This window comes from Streptopelia decaocto, assembly GCF_964273445.1.
Source record: "Streptopelia decaocto genome assembly, chromosome: 6".
NCBI lineage: Eukaryota > Metazoa > Chordata > Aves > Columbiformes > Columbidae > Streptopelia > Streptopelia decaocto.
The window spans coordinates 51163280-51179818 of record NC_138660.1 but is presented as its reverse complement, the minus strand read 5'-3'; the positions used below and the strand labels follow the sequence as shown (position 1 = coordinate 51179818).

Genomic DNA, 16539 nt, shown 5'->3' with positions numbered 1-16539 from the left:
ACAATTTCTGTGCACTTCATTCATGTTACTAGGAACAGAGAGAAAGCACTAAAATCCATCTATTGCAATGTAACTCAAGCATTAGAGCGTCCAGCCATTTACGTCAAGTTATCTTTTGTTACTGTGAGCAGCTGATGGAGTACAGCAAACACGTTCCTCCTGATCAGAATATTACAGCTGTGATGCACACACTGACCATGTAACCCCAGAAGCCCATGACAGTTGTGCCATATGTTTCAGCTTTATATAACAGGTACTGCAGAACTAGGACTTAAATTATCACCTTCATGCAACACTACACATAAATCTTCTCTTAATAGATAAATCATAAATCACCTCTTTCGATTTTACAGGCGAGAATACTGTACACGTTATAGTGATGAGCATGCCAGCTTTGAGAATAATTATAAATATCCCAAAAACCATCAAGATTTACACCAGCAAAAAAACTGTTCTTCTTTACGTCAGGTCTTCCCAGCCTCCAGTTATTGTAAGTCAGGTGAGTTTCATCATACCACTTGAGAACTTTATCTGTGGAAAACATTGTGTATTTATTAAAATATTGGTATTACATCTACAAATATCATTTAATGTTGAATATACTAATGACATTAACAGATATTCACTTTGAAAAAATGCAGTGATACTCTAAGTTACCGTAAATCACTTCCATATAAAATGCTAAATATGTTAGCATTATTCATCCAGACTCTTTTAAGTCCTGCTTTCCAAGGAAATCGAATCTAGGCTAAACAGAACATACTGGATCTAATTATCACTCAGACAGAAACCATGTCCCGTTATTTTCTTCTAGAAGATAAACACAAATATAAAGCCTTATAGGTTTGCAATCAGTTTGACTTTAGTTGTATACTGAAACATGCAAGAAACATGCACTCAATTCTGCAATCTTTGCCTCTAATCCAGTTATTAAAGAAAAAAAATTTAAATCTTACCACTATCATCATAAATCACACCCAGCCAGACCCACATAGCCAGACCACTGAATGAACGAAGCTGCTCAGTAACAAAGTTATTCTCTTCTTCATCTCGAACACTCAGTACAAATGCTTCTGGATCTGTTGAAATTTTTTTTTAAATTACTTTCTTACAAATTCACCTTTTAGTTACAAAATAAATTAAATATTTTTTGCTATCATTGTTAATAATTATCACAGATAGGCCCAGTATGTGTAAAAGCCAGACCTTTCTAGAATAATAACTAAATGAACAGTGGAAAAACAATTTTCAAACGTTTTGTAGATAAGGGAAAGACGCCAGCTCCAGAGATATTTATGGGTCCTACTTGTCACTACAAGCTGTATATATTGTGAAAATTTTCTGCTTAGAACATAAAAATATTGGCAATCTTTCAGTATTTTCTCGAACTGCCTAGTACAGTAACAATTAAGAAAAAGACTGAATTGAAATCTGTTCATGAGAAATAAAAACATTTTCTGGAAAGATGCAAGTCTGAAGTGTTACACACAATGGTTTCATATTAAAGAGAAGCTGTTCCTAAGCTTACACTTTGTTCAGGATGGGCAGGAAAAGCCCACCTGCTTTTCTGAATTGGACTATTCTCAGTCTGTTACTTTGTTCCACACAGCAAGGAGGTAAAAAAACCATGAAGTAAACGTGACTGTAAAGCCAGAATGCTGCCAAGGGAATGACAATTACCCGAGCTATTTAAAATTTGCATATTATAAAGAGAAGCAAAACCAAACAAAACCAACCAACAAACACACCTAACAAACAAAAAAAACCAAAACCTTCCAATTTTTCAGAGATCTCAGAATTCAGAGCCTCTTCTCCCAAACTCTCCTGCCCTTGCTCTGGCACATTTCATTGGAGTCGTGCAAGGGCAAACAGCCTTAGGCATTTCCAAATGCTACCACCTTTCTCAACACTCACTGTACTGTCATTGTAAGATAGTGACTCAGATCTAAAACCCACCTCCCTCAAGCCGATTTAAGTCCATAAATATCTGTAATATGACAAAGTACTTACTCATTTTCTTGCATAAATGATGAGCTTCCTGAGACTTCAGTTCTCTCCATCTATTTTTTGTTATCATAAAAGTGTAACAATTGTTTCTAAACGATATCCAGGGTGTATTTTTAATCTTATGTGGGCACTTCACTTGTGTTACTTGTTCTTTTTCAATCTTCTCTAAGAAAAGGAAAGACGACATTCAGAACAGCACTTATTAATGACAACACTTAACCTGACACACCACAAACGACTTTCAGGTACCACTTAAAAACATGCAAGGCAAATTAAGTGCATCCTCTAAATGAATAATACATTGTTGCTTTCGGTTTCCTCACAATGGTGATATTTTTTTAAGTAACAAAACCAGCAATAAGTATTATTGAAGAATACAGATGCCTACAGCTTTTCACAACTGTTATATGGGTTTAAGAATAAAATCCCTACATAAAGCTTCTAAGTGTGGGCCAGTAACTAGAAGCTCCAATTGCCTCTTGTATGAAGGCTGATCACCATAACAAATAAGCTACTTCATAGGTGGCAACACGTCTTTGTTCTGTAGCTTTATCTAATACTTGAGGAGCGAGAAGGACCCTTCCTGCAGTTGCTTATACTGCAAGTGCAAAATAGTGAAGGATGTCATAATGCCAAGTATACACTTTACTGTGATTCAGTATGTAGAAAAATGGCTTAACTGTGTCCCCCCATGAAGAAAAAACTACAGCAACAAAACCCCAACAAAATAAATTATAATAGTCTTACAGGGAGGAAATCTGCTATGATCTTTTGGTAAGGTCTTTTTTATTTTTCAGAAAGGTGCCATGCTACTTATTTATGCCCCCCAAAAGATATCCTGCTATACCCCTACTTGTCTTGCAATAATTGGTATATATTTAGAAAGGTTTTGTGAACAGCAGATGGCTTTAATTTACACCTTTCAGTTCTGTGTCTACCTGCTGTCTACCTTCTCTTTGTAATCGTGTACCTCCTCTCTATACAGATTTTCATGTCTGATGGGATTTCAGGAGGTCCCAATATGAAGATGTAAATAGTACAGAGGCAGCTGAATCTTCTTCCACATGCATGTGGGAGAGATTAGTATCCAACAACCTTACAGAAATAGCACTATTACAGAAATAGTGCAAAAGCACAATCTGTTGGCAATATGGAGGGTACAGTCTGGCCCAATGCACCTGCACCCAGTTCATTTGTAAGTAACACATGGATTAAGACCAACAGGTTCATGCTCCCCTATTTGAAGCTTGTTTCTTTTTTTCCTGGCATGCCTGTCTGAGGAAATTTAAGTTAAAAAAAGCTGTAAGTTTATGCTTCATAATAAACCAAAATTCAGCTTTCCTAAGTATTATGCTAGGATACATACTTTCTGATGCGTAGCAAATAGCACCTCGATTTTCGGAGGCACAGTCAGAAGTTTTCCAGAAGCCATCGGTATCCAAAACCACACATTCTTCACTTGTTTCTTCATCGTCTTCAGACCAGCGACTAAAACTAACGTGTTTCCCATCCAGCCAGCCATAGTGTTTTCCACCCTAGCATTGCATAAGTGAAAGGGGTGAACTTATGTAGTAAAAACTATTATGTACAGAAAATGACATGATAATATATTTACATTGGCTAGACACGTACAGTCTCTGTGGTGAGAACTGTAAGTGTTCTACTCCCCCCCGATGTGGTCTGCTGCTGACAATGTAACAACCTTCGTTATTTTAAGTTTTGCAGTTGCAAAAATATGAATTAGCTGAAGTGGATGGCAAATTATCAAATGTTGATGTTTAACTACTATGCTTATGGAGGAAGAGCTGGCAATGAGATATCCAAATTACACCATTTGTGTCTGCAAATCAGTGGTGGATATAATTATCCGATCTTGGAAAACTGGTAATATCTGAGAGTAAGGCCCAGTCTCAGTTACTCCACACTGAGTTGAACGTAATCTATTAAATACTTAACTGACTTAATAAATCAGATGCGTTCCTGCCCTGGAGGATGCAGGAGGAATAACCAAAAATCCACATACATTAAGCATGCCATCCTTTAAGAATCTTACATTTAAAAGTTTTCTTCAGGAAATCCCCCTGCTGCTTTGTAATTCAATTTATCCTGTATCTTTTTTCTGTGTCTATGATCCCAGCACTGGAGTAACAAGTTCAGTTGACCAGTTTCATGATAATTTCTTTTCATGTAGCTTTTAAAATGTGCCCAAACAATCAAGTGTTGCAACAGTGAAAAGCAAGTGCATGCCTGAGTTATATGCAGCAAAATGAATCATTTGATCTTCACTTACAGATAAAGATTCAAAAGAAGAGGGAAAATAGGTTGTTCTGGTTTCCCTGTCTTCACTAAGATTAAATGCCTGTTTCCTTTTAAAAATATTCTCCACAAAGTATATACCAAAACTTCTACTTCCCCCCCACCTACTTTGCCTAGAATACTCAGTAGCCCGCTACTGACAGGAAGACCATAACACCATAGATGCTGAGTGAGCACCATCAGCCTTTGTAGGTAAGGAACTTCTCAAATAAATTTTAACCTTTTTCTTGCAATTATTTCAAGACCCATGTGCTTGACATAAAAAAAAAAAAAAAACAAACAACTACAAACATGCCCAAGCCATTTCATTAACAACTGAGAAAGCTCCCAGCCCACAAGAAGAACTTCAAAAAGTCTTCTGGCTCATAAAGGCAAAGCAGTACCTCCTGTATGACTCTTCCAATGACAAAACAAGCAGAAGAAAAAAGAAAAACCCACTAACCTGGCATGCACCCAAATTTTATACATGACCAAAAATAAATGGGTCTATCCAAAAGGGAAAAAAGCCCTGACATTTAAAACATCTTAAACAGAAAAAGGCTCACTGAGAGAGGGGAAAAAAAAAAAGTAACAATAGAGTCTAAGTTAGGTTTTAGAAATGTGTCTCCAGAACTGTTCAATAATTAATTTTGGATTTGATTAACCATTTCTAGTTTTTCCCTTTTTAAACAGATGCTGTCTTTCTAAGAAAGAGTGGTACTGTGAACAGTAGCAATGACATTAAATAGCAACCCTAATTACTCATTCATTAACAAAAAACACAAAAATGATTCAGTGATCTACATTGCTGCTACCTTACAATATACCCCTTCACCTTATAATCTTTTAAAAGAATTGTCTCAACATCATCAATCTGTCCAGCAGAGTTCAACAGCTACATAACTTGGAGAGCTGAAGATTCAGAAAATAAATCTTGAGACCCTCCAGATGGTTCTAAATGAAAAAGTTACCCCATAAATTCATTTTTCATTGAATCTCTTTATCCCAGTTTCTATTTCGCACAACTCTAGAAACTACCTTAAGCCCAAATCTGAGGGGAAAGTAACACTTACATCTCTGCTGAAGAGTCCAATCCACAGTGGGTGATTATGAAGGGCAGCCTGAACAGCAAGGAAAGCCTGCTGGAACTGATCGGTGATGCTAACCAGCTGCATCTTGTTACTGATGCATTCAGCCATTGCATCATTCCAGGACAAATTCTTCAGAATTACCATGTATTGAACATTTTGATAGCTCAATGTTTCATTAAGGACTTGCTCTGTCCGGTCATCTGCAGTTCCTATACGTAAGAGAGAAATCCAGTTATTAGGTGGTTAAACACTGGAAGACGTTTTAAACTCCATATTTCTCTGTAACAAACAGAAAAACCTGTTTGAATTTCCCCTGGAGAAAAAAAAAAAAAAGGCAAAAATATTTTCTTAGACAATACATTATGATGATTACAGCTGAAAGCAAATATCTTTAACACTTTAGATAGAAAATATATAAAAGAAAAAATATATAAAAATAGATTGGTTGAAAATATCTCTCTCAACTTAGATGCACATGTTTTTATATTTTCTGTTTTCAACTAACTGCTAAATAATGTTAAGAATTCTATTTACTGAATTAAAAATACATTCTATAACTTTAGTTAAATACAAGAATGGGAGAGAGCAACTGCTCTCTGCTGCCATATAGCAACAGCTACACTTGACTCATTTGTCTCTGTGGAGCCTGTGGATTTATACTTATGCGAATCTAATGGGCCACAAAACTTGCCTCTGCAGATTTCACAGTGCACAGCAGAGTTCCAGAACTCCTTACTGCCATCCATGGGTACCCGTGGGGACTGATTTTGCCTCCACGTGTGCTTAACTAATGGCAGAAAATCCACCTTGCACAGGGAGAGGTATAATTCATTATTGGTGCTCTAAGCACTGAGCATTATCACAGTTAACAGCACCACACCAAAGGCATACAGCTCAGTGATGCACAGCAACTGCAGCTAGGTAAAGATGCAAACCTTCCCATGGCGGGTAAATTATAGCATGCAAACCTGGTAAGCACCCAAATTTTATACACAACCAAAAATAAATGGGTCTATCCAAAAGGGAGAAAAACCCTGACATTTAAAACATCTTTAACAGAAAAAGGCTAAGAGAGGGGAAAAAAAAAATTAAAAAAATCACTCTAGAAATAACAGGATATAAATGGCTGGTCCATAGGCTGACAGGGTTTTCCAAAATAGAAGAAGACAGAAACATAATATTAATTTGATATTTACATGCAACTTACAGCTTTCAATAGATCAGAAAAGCAGTAAGACTGAAACAGATTGTCTGAAGTAGTTTGTGTCTGCTGCCAAGTGGTTTCACTTAGTAAACACAAAAGAACGTGGGAACCAAGGGTGCCATTACACCTCAAGGGCACCAAATTGGAAACAAGGTAGTACAGAAAGTGTCCATTTCTGAAAGAAGTAATTGCTTGATGATTAACGTCTCAGTATGTTCTGCAAATCACAATCATGCCAAGATTTCCAAGGAACCTGAATCATCTTTTTCCCTAGGACAAAGCACTCGGTAACATGGACTCTCTCACAGCTGTCCCTGCAACCTGCTGAAGTCCCTTCCAACCTGAATTACCCTTAGATGCCCAACACAATAATGATATAGGACCAGAATGTACCAGGACACATCCTCTGGCAGTCCAAAAACCTTTCTCATTACACCTTCTACAGATGTGCCTGGGAAGAAGTGCCAGTATTTTAGCCATCCCAGACTAATAATATATTGATCTACACAGATACACTGTCAACCTACTACTCATAAAAATCCCCTTTTTGAATTTCATGACTACATGTCTTCCATCCAGACTTCTAATTTGGGAACTTGGAATTTCTGAAGTATTTGGCACTGAAATAAAGATTTTTTGTGTGTGTGTTAAATAGGGGCAGGGAGGGAAGACAAAGAAGGAGTCAATTATTCCACTCCTTGATGTACATGACATCTTTACCCAAAGAATACTAAAGCCCCATCTGCTAAAGCATGGTTCCATTGAAACCACACAGTGTCCCTCAGGAAAAGATTCCCTCTGAAAAACAAAAGGGAGAATTCTGAATGACTGACAAAAATTGTCCCAGATTGTCTTCCACACACTGCATTTCCAAAATTTACCTGCGCAGTCTGTGCAAGAATCTTGCTCTTCACATGCAACAATTTACACGCTTTAAAAGGTCTCCTGGCACACGCATCTTAACTGCAAACTCTGGCTGTAATTTATTTTGAGTCTTCATACTTGCCTGTAGGCCGCTGGCATATACCCAAGAAGTGCCTGTCAGCACAAGCAGTGAAATTCCATGTTCCAACATACTGTGATTTGGGATCATTGAGGATTACACCGCACTGATTGTTAAATTCTTCATCAAAGAGCTGAAAACCAGAAATATGCTTATCAGACTCAAATAAGGCATAAACATACTTGTGTAGAGAAGGAGAAGTAAAATGAGGCCAGGAGAACCTGAGCTGTCTGAACTTGTTTAAGAAGTTTCAAAGGATGGTGCAATACAGCTTACCCATTATACAAACACTACCAGGTGTCCAGACTAAAAAAGAATTCACAAGATAAATACAGGGGAGAATATTAAATGAAATTATTTCATGCTTAAAATAAATCTTGTTTGTGGGTGTGATTTGATTACATTTATTATGCTTCACCTTGGGTAGAGCAGTGAGCAAAATACCAATATATAGTGGTTTACAGATACATTCTAAGTGTAACTGAATCAAGTATTATTGATGACATCTTTTTGATGACTGCTTGCATGTAGTCTTTAAATTGCAAATAAAAGTTCCAGAAGAGTTGTTAAATAGTTGTTTCAGCTTTTTTATTTCATCCTTTGGTGTTTCATAGCTCAGTTCAGATGTTATCATCCAAACAAAGGTAACCAGAACTCCATTATTGTCAGTCACCTTGTTTGACACTTAAAAACTGGGGGATTTGATCTGCTACATATTTTTTGACCTTTTTTTTTTTTTAAATACAGGCAATATTCCAAAGTTAATTACTCAATGGTCAAGAGAAGTCAAAAGTCAGAACTTACGTCCAGTGGAATTTTCCTTAATCTTCCTGTCAGTAGTGGGTGAAAGTTACTATACAACAGTCTACTCTCATCTATCCATTTGTTTTCCCTTGTGCTGAACAGAAACTGCAAACCAATCCAAATGTCTTTTGGCATACCAGGAAGCAAAGATGTTATATAATCTGTTGGGCAGAACAGTAAATGTACATATTGTGGTTCAGACAACAACAGCAAACATCTGAAAAAACACTTCAAATAACTGAGATAATGCACCCCTCATTTGTATTAACTGTATTTTCCCAGCCCTTTGTGACTGCCAAATGCTCATCATCCTTTCCTTCCATAAGATAACACCTTTCATGTTGATTTTACCTGAAAGGAGCAGACTATCGGTATTTGTCCTCCAAATTCGCAGCTGAGCAGCAGGTAGTGGATTTAACCTGTTTCTCTGCCCCCTACTTTGTGTGCTTGCACCTACATCCAAATTTCAAAAGCTGCTTTTCTACAGGTCTGCCAGATCTTTTGTCTCCCTGCAGAGATAATTGAAGAACTCCCTCATGCCCTCTTGGAACTGATGGACAAGTCTTATCTCCCATCTTCCTCTCCTACTGCTGTATACCATACATCAGAACCGTTCCTGCAGTATCCTGGCAGAGTCTGCCAGAGAAAGCAGGACAGGACAAAGAAAGTCAGGTTTAGTTGGAAAAAAATTCAGACAGGAAAACCTGAAATCAGACCCCTCTTGGAGAGCATTCTGGCACAAAACAATGGGCTTCGGTCATCCCCACAGGCACCAAAGGCATTCACTGAGCTTGTCTAGATGAGGAAGACAAATTAAAGCTATGTCATTAGCTACTGCTGACTCGTCTTAACTATTGGCAACATGCCAGACTAGCCTCAGCTTATTTTCTGAGTTAGACAAAGCCATTGAAGATTTACATGTCAGAGCTAGCCAGCCTCCTAATGCCACTGGGAAGCACAGAAGCAGCCTACGGAAAGAGGCATGCTTCTTTAAGAGGACTGCCTCCTCTCCTTATAGGTGGCCTCCACTACAGGGCAGAAAGAAAAACAAACAAGAAACAATAACAAAGACTTCCAAATGCAGCAAACTAGACAAAAGATCATGCTAAATAACATTTCAGAATGGCTACGCTTTCGCAATCTTAAAAGCATCCAAAACCATGCAAGTCTCAGACATGTATATTCCTGTAACCTTATTCGTCCCAAACAACAGCAGTAAAAACAAACTACCATTCAGCTGCTGCCTGCAGGTACACTAGTTGCATCCCTAGTCCACTTTCCATATTCTATTTGGCAAGAGGTTATTTGCTTATAAAGAAAATATGCACTGTGCACATTGCAGAATTCCACTGAGCTACTTCAGAGATAGCTGCAGGGAACTGTGTTTGCCATCTCATCCTCACACAGACAGCTGAGCTTGTCTTGGAAGCAGCTCCTCAGGTAGTTTTCACAGTGCAAAGTCTACAGTCTCTGTTATGTTTTAATTTGCAAAGCAAATAATGGGAATCCTTCATTCAGTGGTGACCCTTCTACTCTCAACCCTTAATGCAAGGTTTTACAATTTTTTCTTCTTATAATAGGTTGAGATCATACAGAGAAGCTGCTCTTCGAACTGCCTCAAATGTTTGCTGGCTGCATTTCCATGTTATGGTTCCAGTGATGTAAATGATAGACAACACATTTATAACTGGTCTTGGATTTTAGAATGCTCCCAGTATGCCTGTAGAATCATAGAATCATTTTGGTTGGAAGAGACCCTCATGATCATCGAGTCCAACCATAACCTAACCTAACTGTAACACTAAACCATATCCCTAAGAACCTCGTCTAAATGACTACACACCTCCAGGCATGGTGACTCCACCACTTCATTGTGCAGCCTGTTCCAATGCCTGACAACCCTTTCCGTGAAGAATTTTTTCCTAATCTCCAATCTAAACCTCCCCTGGTGCCACTTGAGGCCATTTCCTCTTGTCCTACTTGCTACTTAGGAGAAGAGACCAACACCCTCCATGCTACAACCTCCTTTCAGATAGTTGCAGACAGCAGTAAGGTCTCCCCTCAGCCTCCTTTTCTCCAGGCTGAACAGCCCCAGTTCCCTCAGCTGCTCCTCATCAGATTTGTGCTCCAGGCCCCTCACCAGCTTCATCACCCTCCTCTGAACACACTTCAGCACCTCAATGTCTTTCCCGTAGTGAGAGGCCCAAAACTGAACATAGTATTCAAGGTGGGGCCTCACCAGTGTCAAGTACAGTGGCACAATCACTCCTCTAGTCCTGCTGGCACACTATTCCTGATACAAGCCAGGATGCTGTTGGCCTTTTTGGCCACCTGGGCACACAGCTGGCTCATATTCAGCCAGCTGTCAATCCACACCCCAGATCCCTCTCTGCCAAGCAGCTTTCCAGCCACTCTTCCCCGAGCCTGTAGTGCTACCTGGGGTTGTTGTGACCCAAGTACAGGACTCGGCACTTGGTCTTTTTAAACCTCATACAACTGGATTCAGTCCAACAATCCAGCCGGTCCAGATCCCTCTGTATGGTCATCCTACCCTCCAGCAGATCAACACTCCCATCCAATTTTGTGACATCTGCAAATTTACTAAGGGTGCATTCAATCCCCGCATCCAGATCATTGATAGAGATTAAACAGAACTGGCCCCAATACTGAGCCCTGGGGAACACCACTCGTGACCGGGCACCAACTGGATTTGACTCCATTCACTACATCTCTTTGGGCCTGGCCATCCAGCCAGTTCTTTATCCATCACAGAGTACACCTATCCAGGCCATGAGCTACCAGCTTCTCCATGAGAATGCTGTGGGATACAGTGTCAAAGGACTTACTGAAGTCTAAGTACACAACATCCACAGCCTTTCTCTCACCTACTAGGTGGGTCACCTTGTTATAGGAGATCAGGTTTGTCAAACAGGACCTGCCTTTCATAAACCCATGTTGACTGGGTCTGATCACATGGCTTCCTTGTATGTGCTGTGTGATGTCACTCGGGATGATCTGTTCCATGACCTTCCCCAGCACTGAGGTCAGACTGACAGGCCTGTAGTTCCCCAGATCCTCCTTCTGGCCCTTCATGTAGATGGGCATCACATTTGCCAACTTCCAGTCAACTGGGACCTCCCCAGTTAGCCAAGACTGCTGATAGATAATGGAAAGTGGCTTAGTGATCACCTCCGCCAGCTCCCACAGCACCCTTGGATGTATGCCACCTGGCCCCATAGACTCGCAGGTGTCCAAGTGGTGTAGCAGGTCACTAACCATTTCCCCTTAGATAATTGGGGCTTCATTCTGCTCCCCGTCCCTGTCTTCTGGCTCAGGGGGCTGGGTGCCCCCTAACCCCCTGGGCTACATAATCAAGTGATTTTATGCTCAAGTTCTTAAGCAGAACTATACTGAATTTGGAAGAGAAGCTGCGTACTAAAAGTGTCCCCAGTTCACCATCGTACCTTGCTCAGCTTGATTTGAGATAGATGGAAGAGAGCCTCCAAAAGTTACACACTTTTCATTAGCTGCATTAAATGTTAAATATTCAGGTTTCATCTTTAGAAAACACTGCAAAATAAACATAATGAAACTGATTTTCATCATACCATTGCTTCCTAAGAAATAGCTCATAAAAAAAGGTTTCTTAAACCAGCCTTAGAAACTCTCTTCTTATTTCCTGCAATGAAACATAATTCTTTTTCTCAGCAAGCAAGGGAACTGATACTAGCTGTATGCATTTCTTATTAGATTCAACAGAACAGCTAAACATAAAATGATGAATAATTCCACTGAATAACTGCTCACTCACCACGGATTAGAATTCAGTAATTTTGAATTGGCTACATCAGGATCACATACCGTCTTAAGAATGAGAATTCATACACGAACTCTAAAGTCAGACAGGGTTGGGCCAGGAACCTGTATTGTAACACATTACCTTCTGGGAGAAACTACATAGGAACTCAAAACGTATATTCTGCAATGATGTGAAGTAAATTTGCAAACCTTGGCACCATGTAACGTGCAGATTTGATGCACACTCCTTATGTACAGAATAATGGCAGGCCAAACAACAGGAATCTGTCTCACTAAGACTAGATGATTGCCTTAAAACATAGTACTGAAATACACTATACTATGGCTTCTGACCTCTGTTGGTTCATTCTTAAAAGCTGCTTCTAATTCTTGAGTTAAGTCCTTAAGGCACCTTTGGAAGCAGAGTGTCTGCCAGCTTGCTGCCTGCCTCTGATCACTCAGTGATCAAGATGCTTCTGCCACAGAAACCTCATCCTCTCTCTTTCTAATCCTTCTTTTCCTTCAAAGCAGAGCCCAAGATTAGGCAATATAACCAATGTTCTTGGACCTAAACATGTGGTGATGGGAAAGCAAAGAAGTGAAAATTACTGCTTTGAAATGGAGAAACCATCAAACCTCAATAAGGGACAGAGAAGTGGGAGAGATTATTTTAACCAGTGCATATAGTTTTCAAAAGCCATTTCCCAGTTCATTCCTGAACACAAGCACTACTTCCTCACCTCTTTCAGGAGGGCACTCCAGCTTACTGGACTATGGAAAATAGATAAGAATGATTTATTTTTATTATTAATATCTCTGTACCTTGTTTCGGAACTGCTGCCAACCTTTAGGGCAACCTCCTCTGACTGGGCGGTAACTGGGATCGTGTTTCTCTAGCAAGGAGGCATTATTTTTTTCACAGATGAAGGGCAGTTTCACGTTACAGTTAACTGGGTAATCTGCAGAAATAGAAGTTTTATAAAACAGTTATGGTAATGCCTATCATGCTCCAATTGCCATCCATACTTAATGACATGACAAATATCGATCTGAAGTCCTTTTTAAGGCAACTTCAGTGAAGTACTATGCAATCTAAAGCATTGAAAGTAACAGTGGAGCAAAAGACAAACAAATTATTCATATCAGACAGTAATATAATGTTCCTAAAGATCCAGAGTCTGATCCCTTACTTCCAGTAGTAACATTCATATAGGCAGAGATAACTTCAAACAGAAAAATCATTAAATTAGAATTTGTGTGTGAGGACTAATTTCATATTCTGGCATAGAGGGTGTGTGACCTGAAGGCCATTAAAGCCAAACGGAATCCTTTAACATCTATATGGACAGCATCTGGCCTGTACTGCTTTACATGACTCCTACAGTAACTGGACTGGCTTTCTAGTAAAGAGCAAATTTTAGCTAATAGGGAGGAAAACAGGTGAGCAGCATACAAAAAAACAATGGGGAAAACGTTCTTTAAAGTGGAAATGGTGGTAGACAGGAGGAACTATTTGTTCTCTGGGGGGTATAGATTTTTCTCAATATAAAACAATGTTGAATAAAGGAAATAAGAAGCTTCAAGTACCACCAGGTGGCATTTCCATTACTTTGTGTACCTCTTCCAGTATGACTCCACTAGTCAATGAAATCTGTATCTCCAGATGCATATGCAGTTGCAAGTGTTCAGTCAAGCTCCGTTAAAGAAGACAACTCTAAGACTTAATTTCCAGAGCTCAGAGTACACAGTGTAAACACAAAAAGGTAACCATCAAAACTAGATTTCACCTCATTAACTTATGTTGCAAAATGGAGTGACAATCAATCATAAAAAATAGTCACTTGAATTCAGGTTTGTCTCTGGTCATCAAGAAATACTATCATGGCTTCTACAATAAGGAAGAAATAAATGATTCAAAATTCAATTGGATTATCATGAAGAAGTCATTCACTCCTAATTCAGTATAAATATGCATTCAATATAAGAGCTTGGGCAGAACAGTAATTACTTTTTTTTTTTTTTAATTATAATAATGTCAGAAAGGGGTGAAAAAATAAAAAGAACTTTACCTCTGTACCAGTTCTTTCTAGAAACATACCAGCAATCCCTCAGGAATCGATCATTAAAGCGTGGAAATAACTGTAAACTGGATACAAAAATTTCAGAGTCAATCTCCAAGCCAAAGTGATCTTCAAGGGAAAATTCTCATAGCAACAGAGCCAGTGCAAGCAAAAATTTGGGCTGGTAACTGTCTGCAGGAGATGCCCTACAACACTGGAAACAACAGAGGGGGGAAAAACTGGACTAGGAACAAATACATGGTAGGTTCCGTAGTTATGTACCATGCCCAAATTATCTTTGTTGAGGAGATGTGCAGAACAAGAGTAGCAGGTTATTATATTTATCACCACACTGCAATCTCTGGCACATTGTCAGGACAAGTGAGGAGAATGGGCAATAGCCCTGTTTTATTTTCAAAGTAGTATATTGCTGTAGTATTTTGGCAAGTGAAGCCTTTTCCTCATAAGAAGCCCATGATCCTTTGCCGCAGCCATGAATGGCATGATGCAAGGTTTGCTGTGAGTCATCTCAGCTCTGCAGGACTCTATCGTAAGCCCTCCAAGACTCCAGCATTAAGAGTGATGCCTTAAACCAATTCCACATTCCCTGCTCTCAAGTGTTTCTCAGATGTCCTCAGAGCAAATAGACAAGGTTTTTTTCAGGTTGTTGTTTTTTTGTTTTACAGTTCCCCCATTATTAACAGAACATAGAAGTGGTCTTAAATAATAATTAAAAAAAAAATAAAAGTATTTTAAAGATCAATGGGATAAATTACCTACTAGGACCACAAATTTCAAGGATTCACATGACAAGACTAAGATGTCAAAGCCCAACAACCTGAAATCTAGAGGCTCAAATAGACAGATAAATTATGAATTCAGTTATTTCTAAGTTATTAAATTTTTGACAACACTTCTAATGGGAATAGAACTCAGAATTTGGCAGCTAATCAGATTTTTCAACAATATTTTAAAATATACCCACTTTCTAATTGTAAACACATACTGTCTTAGCCACTATTTGCACGGTTCTACTCTCTCTGGTTTATGTACTCCATGGTCAAAGTTTTGCATGGCAAGAATACGTCCAGGTACATGTAAACAAAACGAGAGAACAGACATCACTGACTAATTCTGAATTATTTTCTAGCTTAGTTCAAATTATTTATCTTACTTCTTTGGGATGATACAGAAGAAGTTTCCTTTGGAAACTATTCTAGTTAACTATATTCCTAAAAAGCACATCAAAAAAAGCTTACAATAAAGCATCTCATAATTACTCTACATACGGTGAATGATAGCTGTAGCCATAATCAATAAACTTCAGCCACCACTTCTGTTCGCTGTTTGATAACTGTGAAAATAAAGAAAAAAAACCCCAGTGTATTTTACAATCCATAGAGAACGAGCTCCAGAATCTACCAAGGGTAAATCAACGACAAAATCAATTTTGATTTAAAACGTTTCTAAAACATGCAGGGATTATTATTCCTCAGCAATAGGAAAGGGTACAGTTCAAGACTCATGCTAAGTAGATGAAACCCTGTACCTACTAGAAGAAAAAGCTCACTTTTTCCAGTGTGCTGCATAAAGCTACAGGAAATCTTGCAACACTGTCTTAAGTGTGTGGTAGATACAACACTCCCACAAAATTCATAGCAGGAACTCTACCAGAAACCCAGGACACAGCTGCAAGCTGCCTAAAGCTGATGTGGCTCCAGAGGACCTCCCTTCCTCAGTATAATCCTGTTCTTCCAGCAGAGAGCCTAACAATGAATAGTTGATGAAAAGGCCAGAGATTTAGCAGGTCAAATCCTCTTCTCCTGCCTTGGAATTTCTCCTTCCAGGTAGCTTGTCAGGAGAAATTTCATAAAGAGAGCTTGCAAGCTGCTAATTTCAGAAAGTTTTGCTGTCTCACAAGCAGTAAGAGAGGTGCTGAAACTTGAAATGCTTTGGTAAGATTTCTTAAACAAATGTACTTTCATGATATGAACACCACAAACCCATCAGTGAAGGCTAGCAGACCATCATGCATTTCTGCTTAAATTCTCTCATCGGGGAAAAATGAGGTGCTGTGCCACACACAAACCAAGAACCGGCACAACTGTTAGTGAAGTATTTGCAGACAACAGGATGCTTACACGACAGCCCTATTATGACACTCTCTACATTTGGAAGCATTGGTGCTTTTTTTGGTTGTTGTTGGGTTTTTTGCTTGTTTGGTTTTGTTTTGTGACTGTGGTGGTGTTTTTCATGTTGTTAAGACTACTTCTAAAT

At 39.0% G+C, this 16539-nt stretch overlaps 1 protein-coding gene across 1 annotated transcript in view; it reads right to left on the bottom strand.

The window, feature by feature from the left end:
- LY75 (lymphocyte antigen 75) overlaps positions 1-16539 on the bottom strand; it is a 46575-nt gene that overhangs the window by 6756 nt on the left and 23280 nt on the right. Inside the window, exons 19-29 of the mRNA XM_082057191.1 lie at positions 15552-15616; positions 14272-14348; positions 13025-13161; positions 11869-11974; positions 8405-8565; positions 7604-7733; positions 5376-5602; positions 3374-3542; positions 2011-2172; positions 957-1079; positions 337-531 (exon numbers count right to left, since the gene is read on the bottom strand). Of these exons, the coding sequence (XP_081913317.1) occupies positions 337-531; positions 957-1079; positions 2011-2172; positions 3374-3542; positions 5376-5602; positions 7604-7733; positions 8405-8565; positions 11869-11974; positions 13025-13161; positions 14272-14348; positions 15552-15616 (1552 nt within the window). The remainder of the gene's footprint in view (positions 1-336; positions 532-956; positions 1080-2010; positions 2173-3373; positions 3543-5375; positions 5603-7603; positions 7734-8404; positions 8566-11868; positions 11975-13024; positions 13162-14271; positions 14349-15551; positions 15617-16539) is intronic.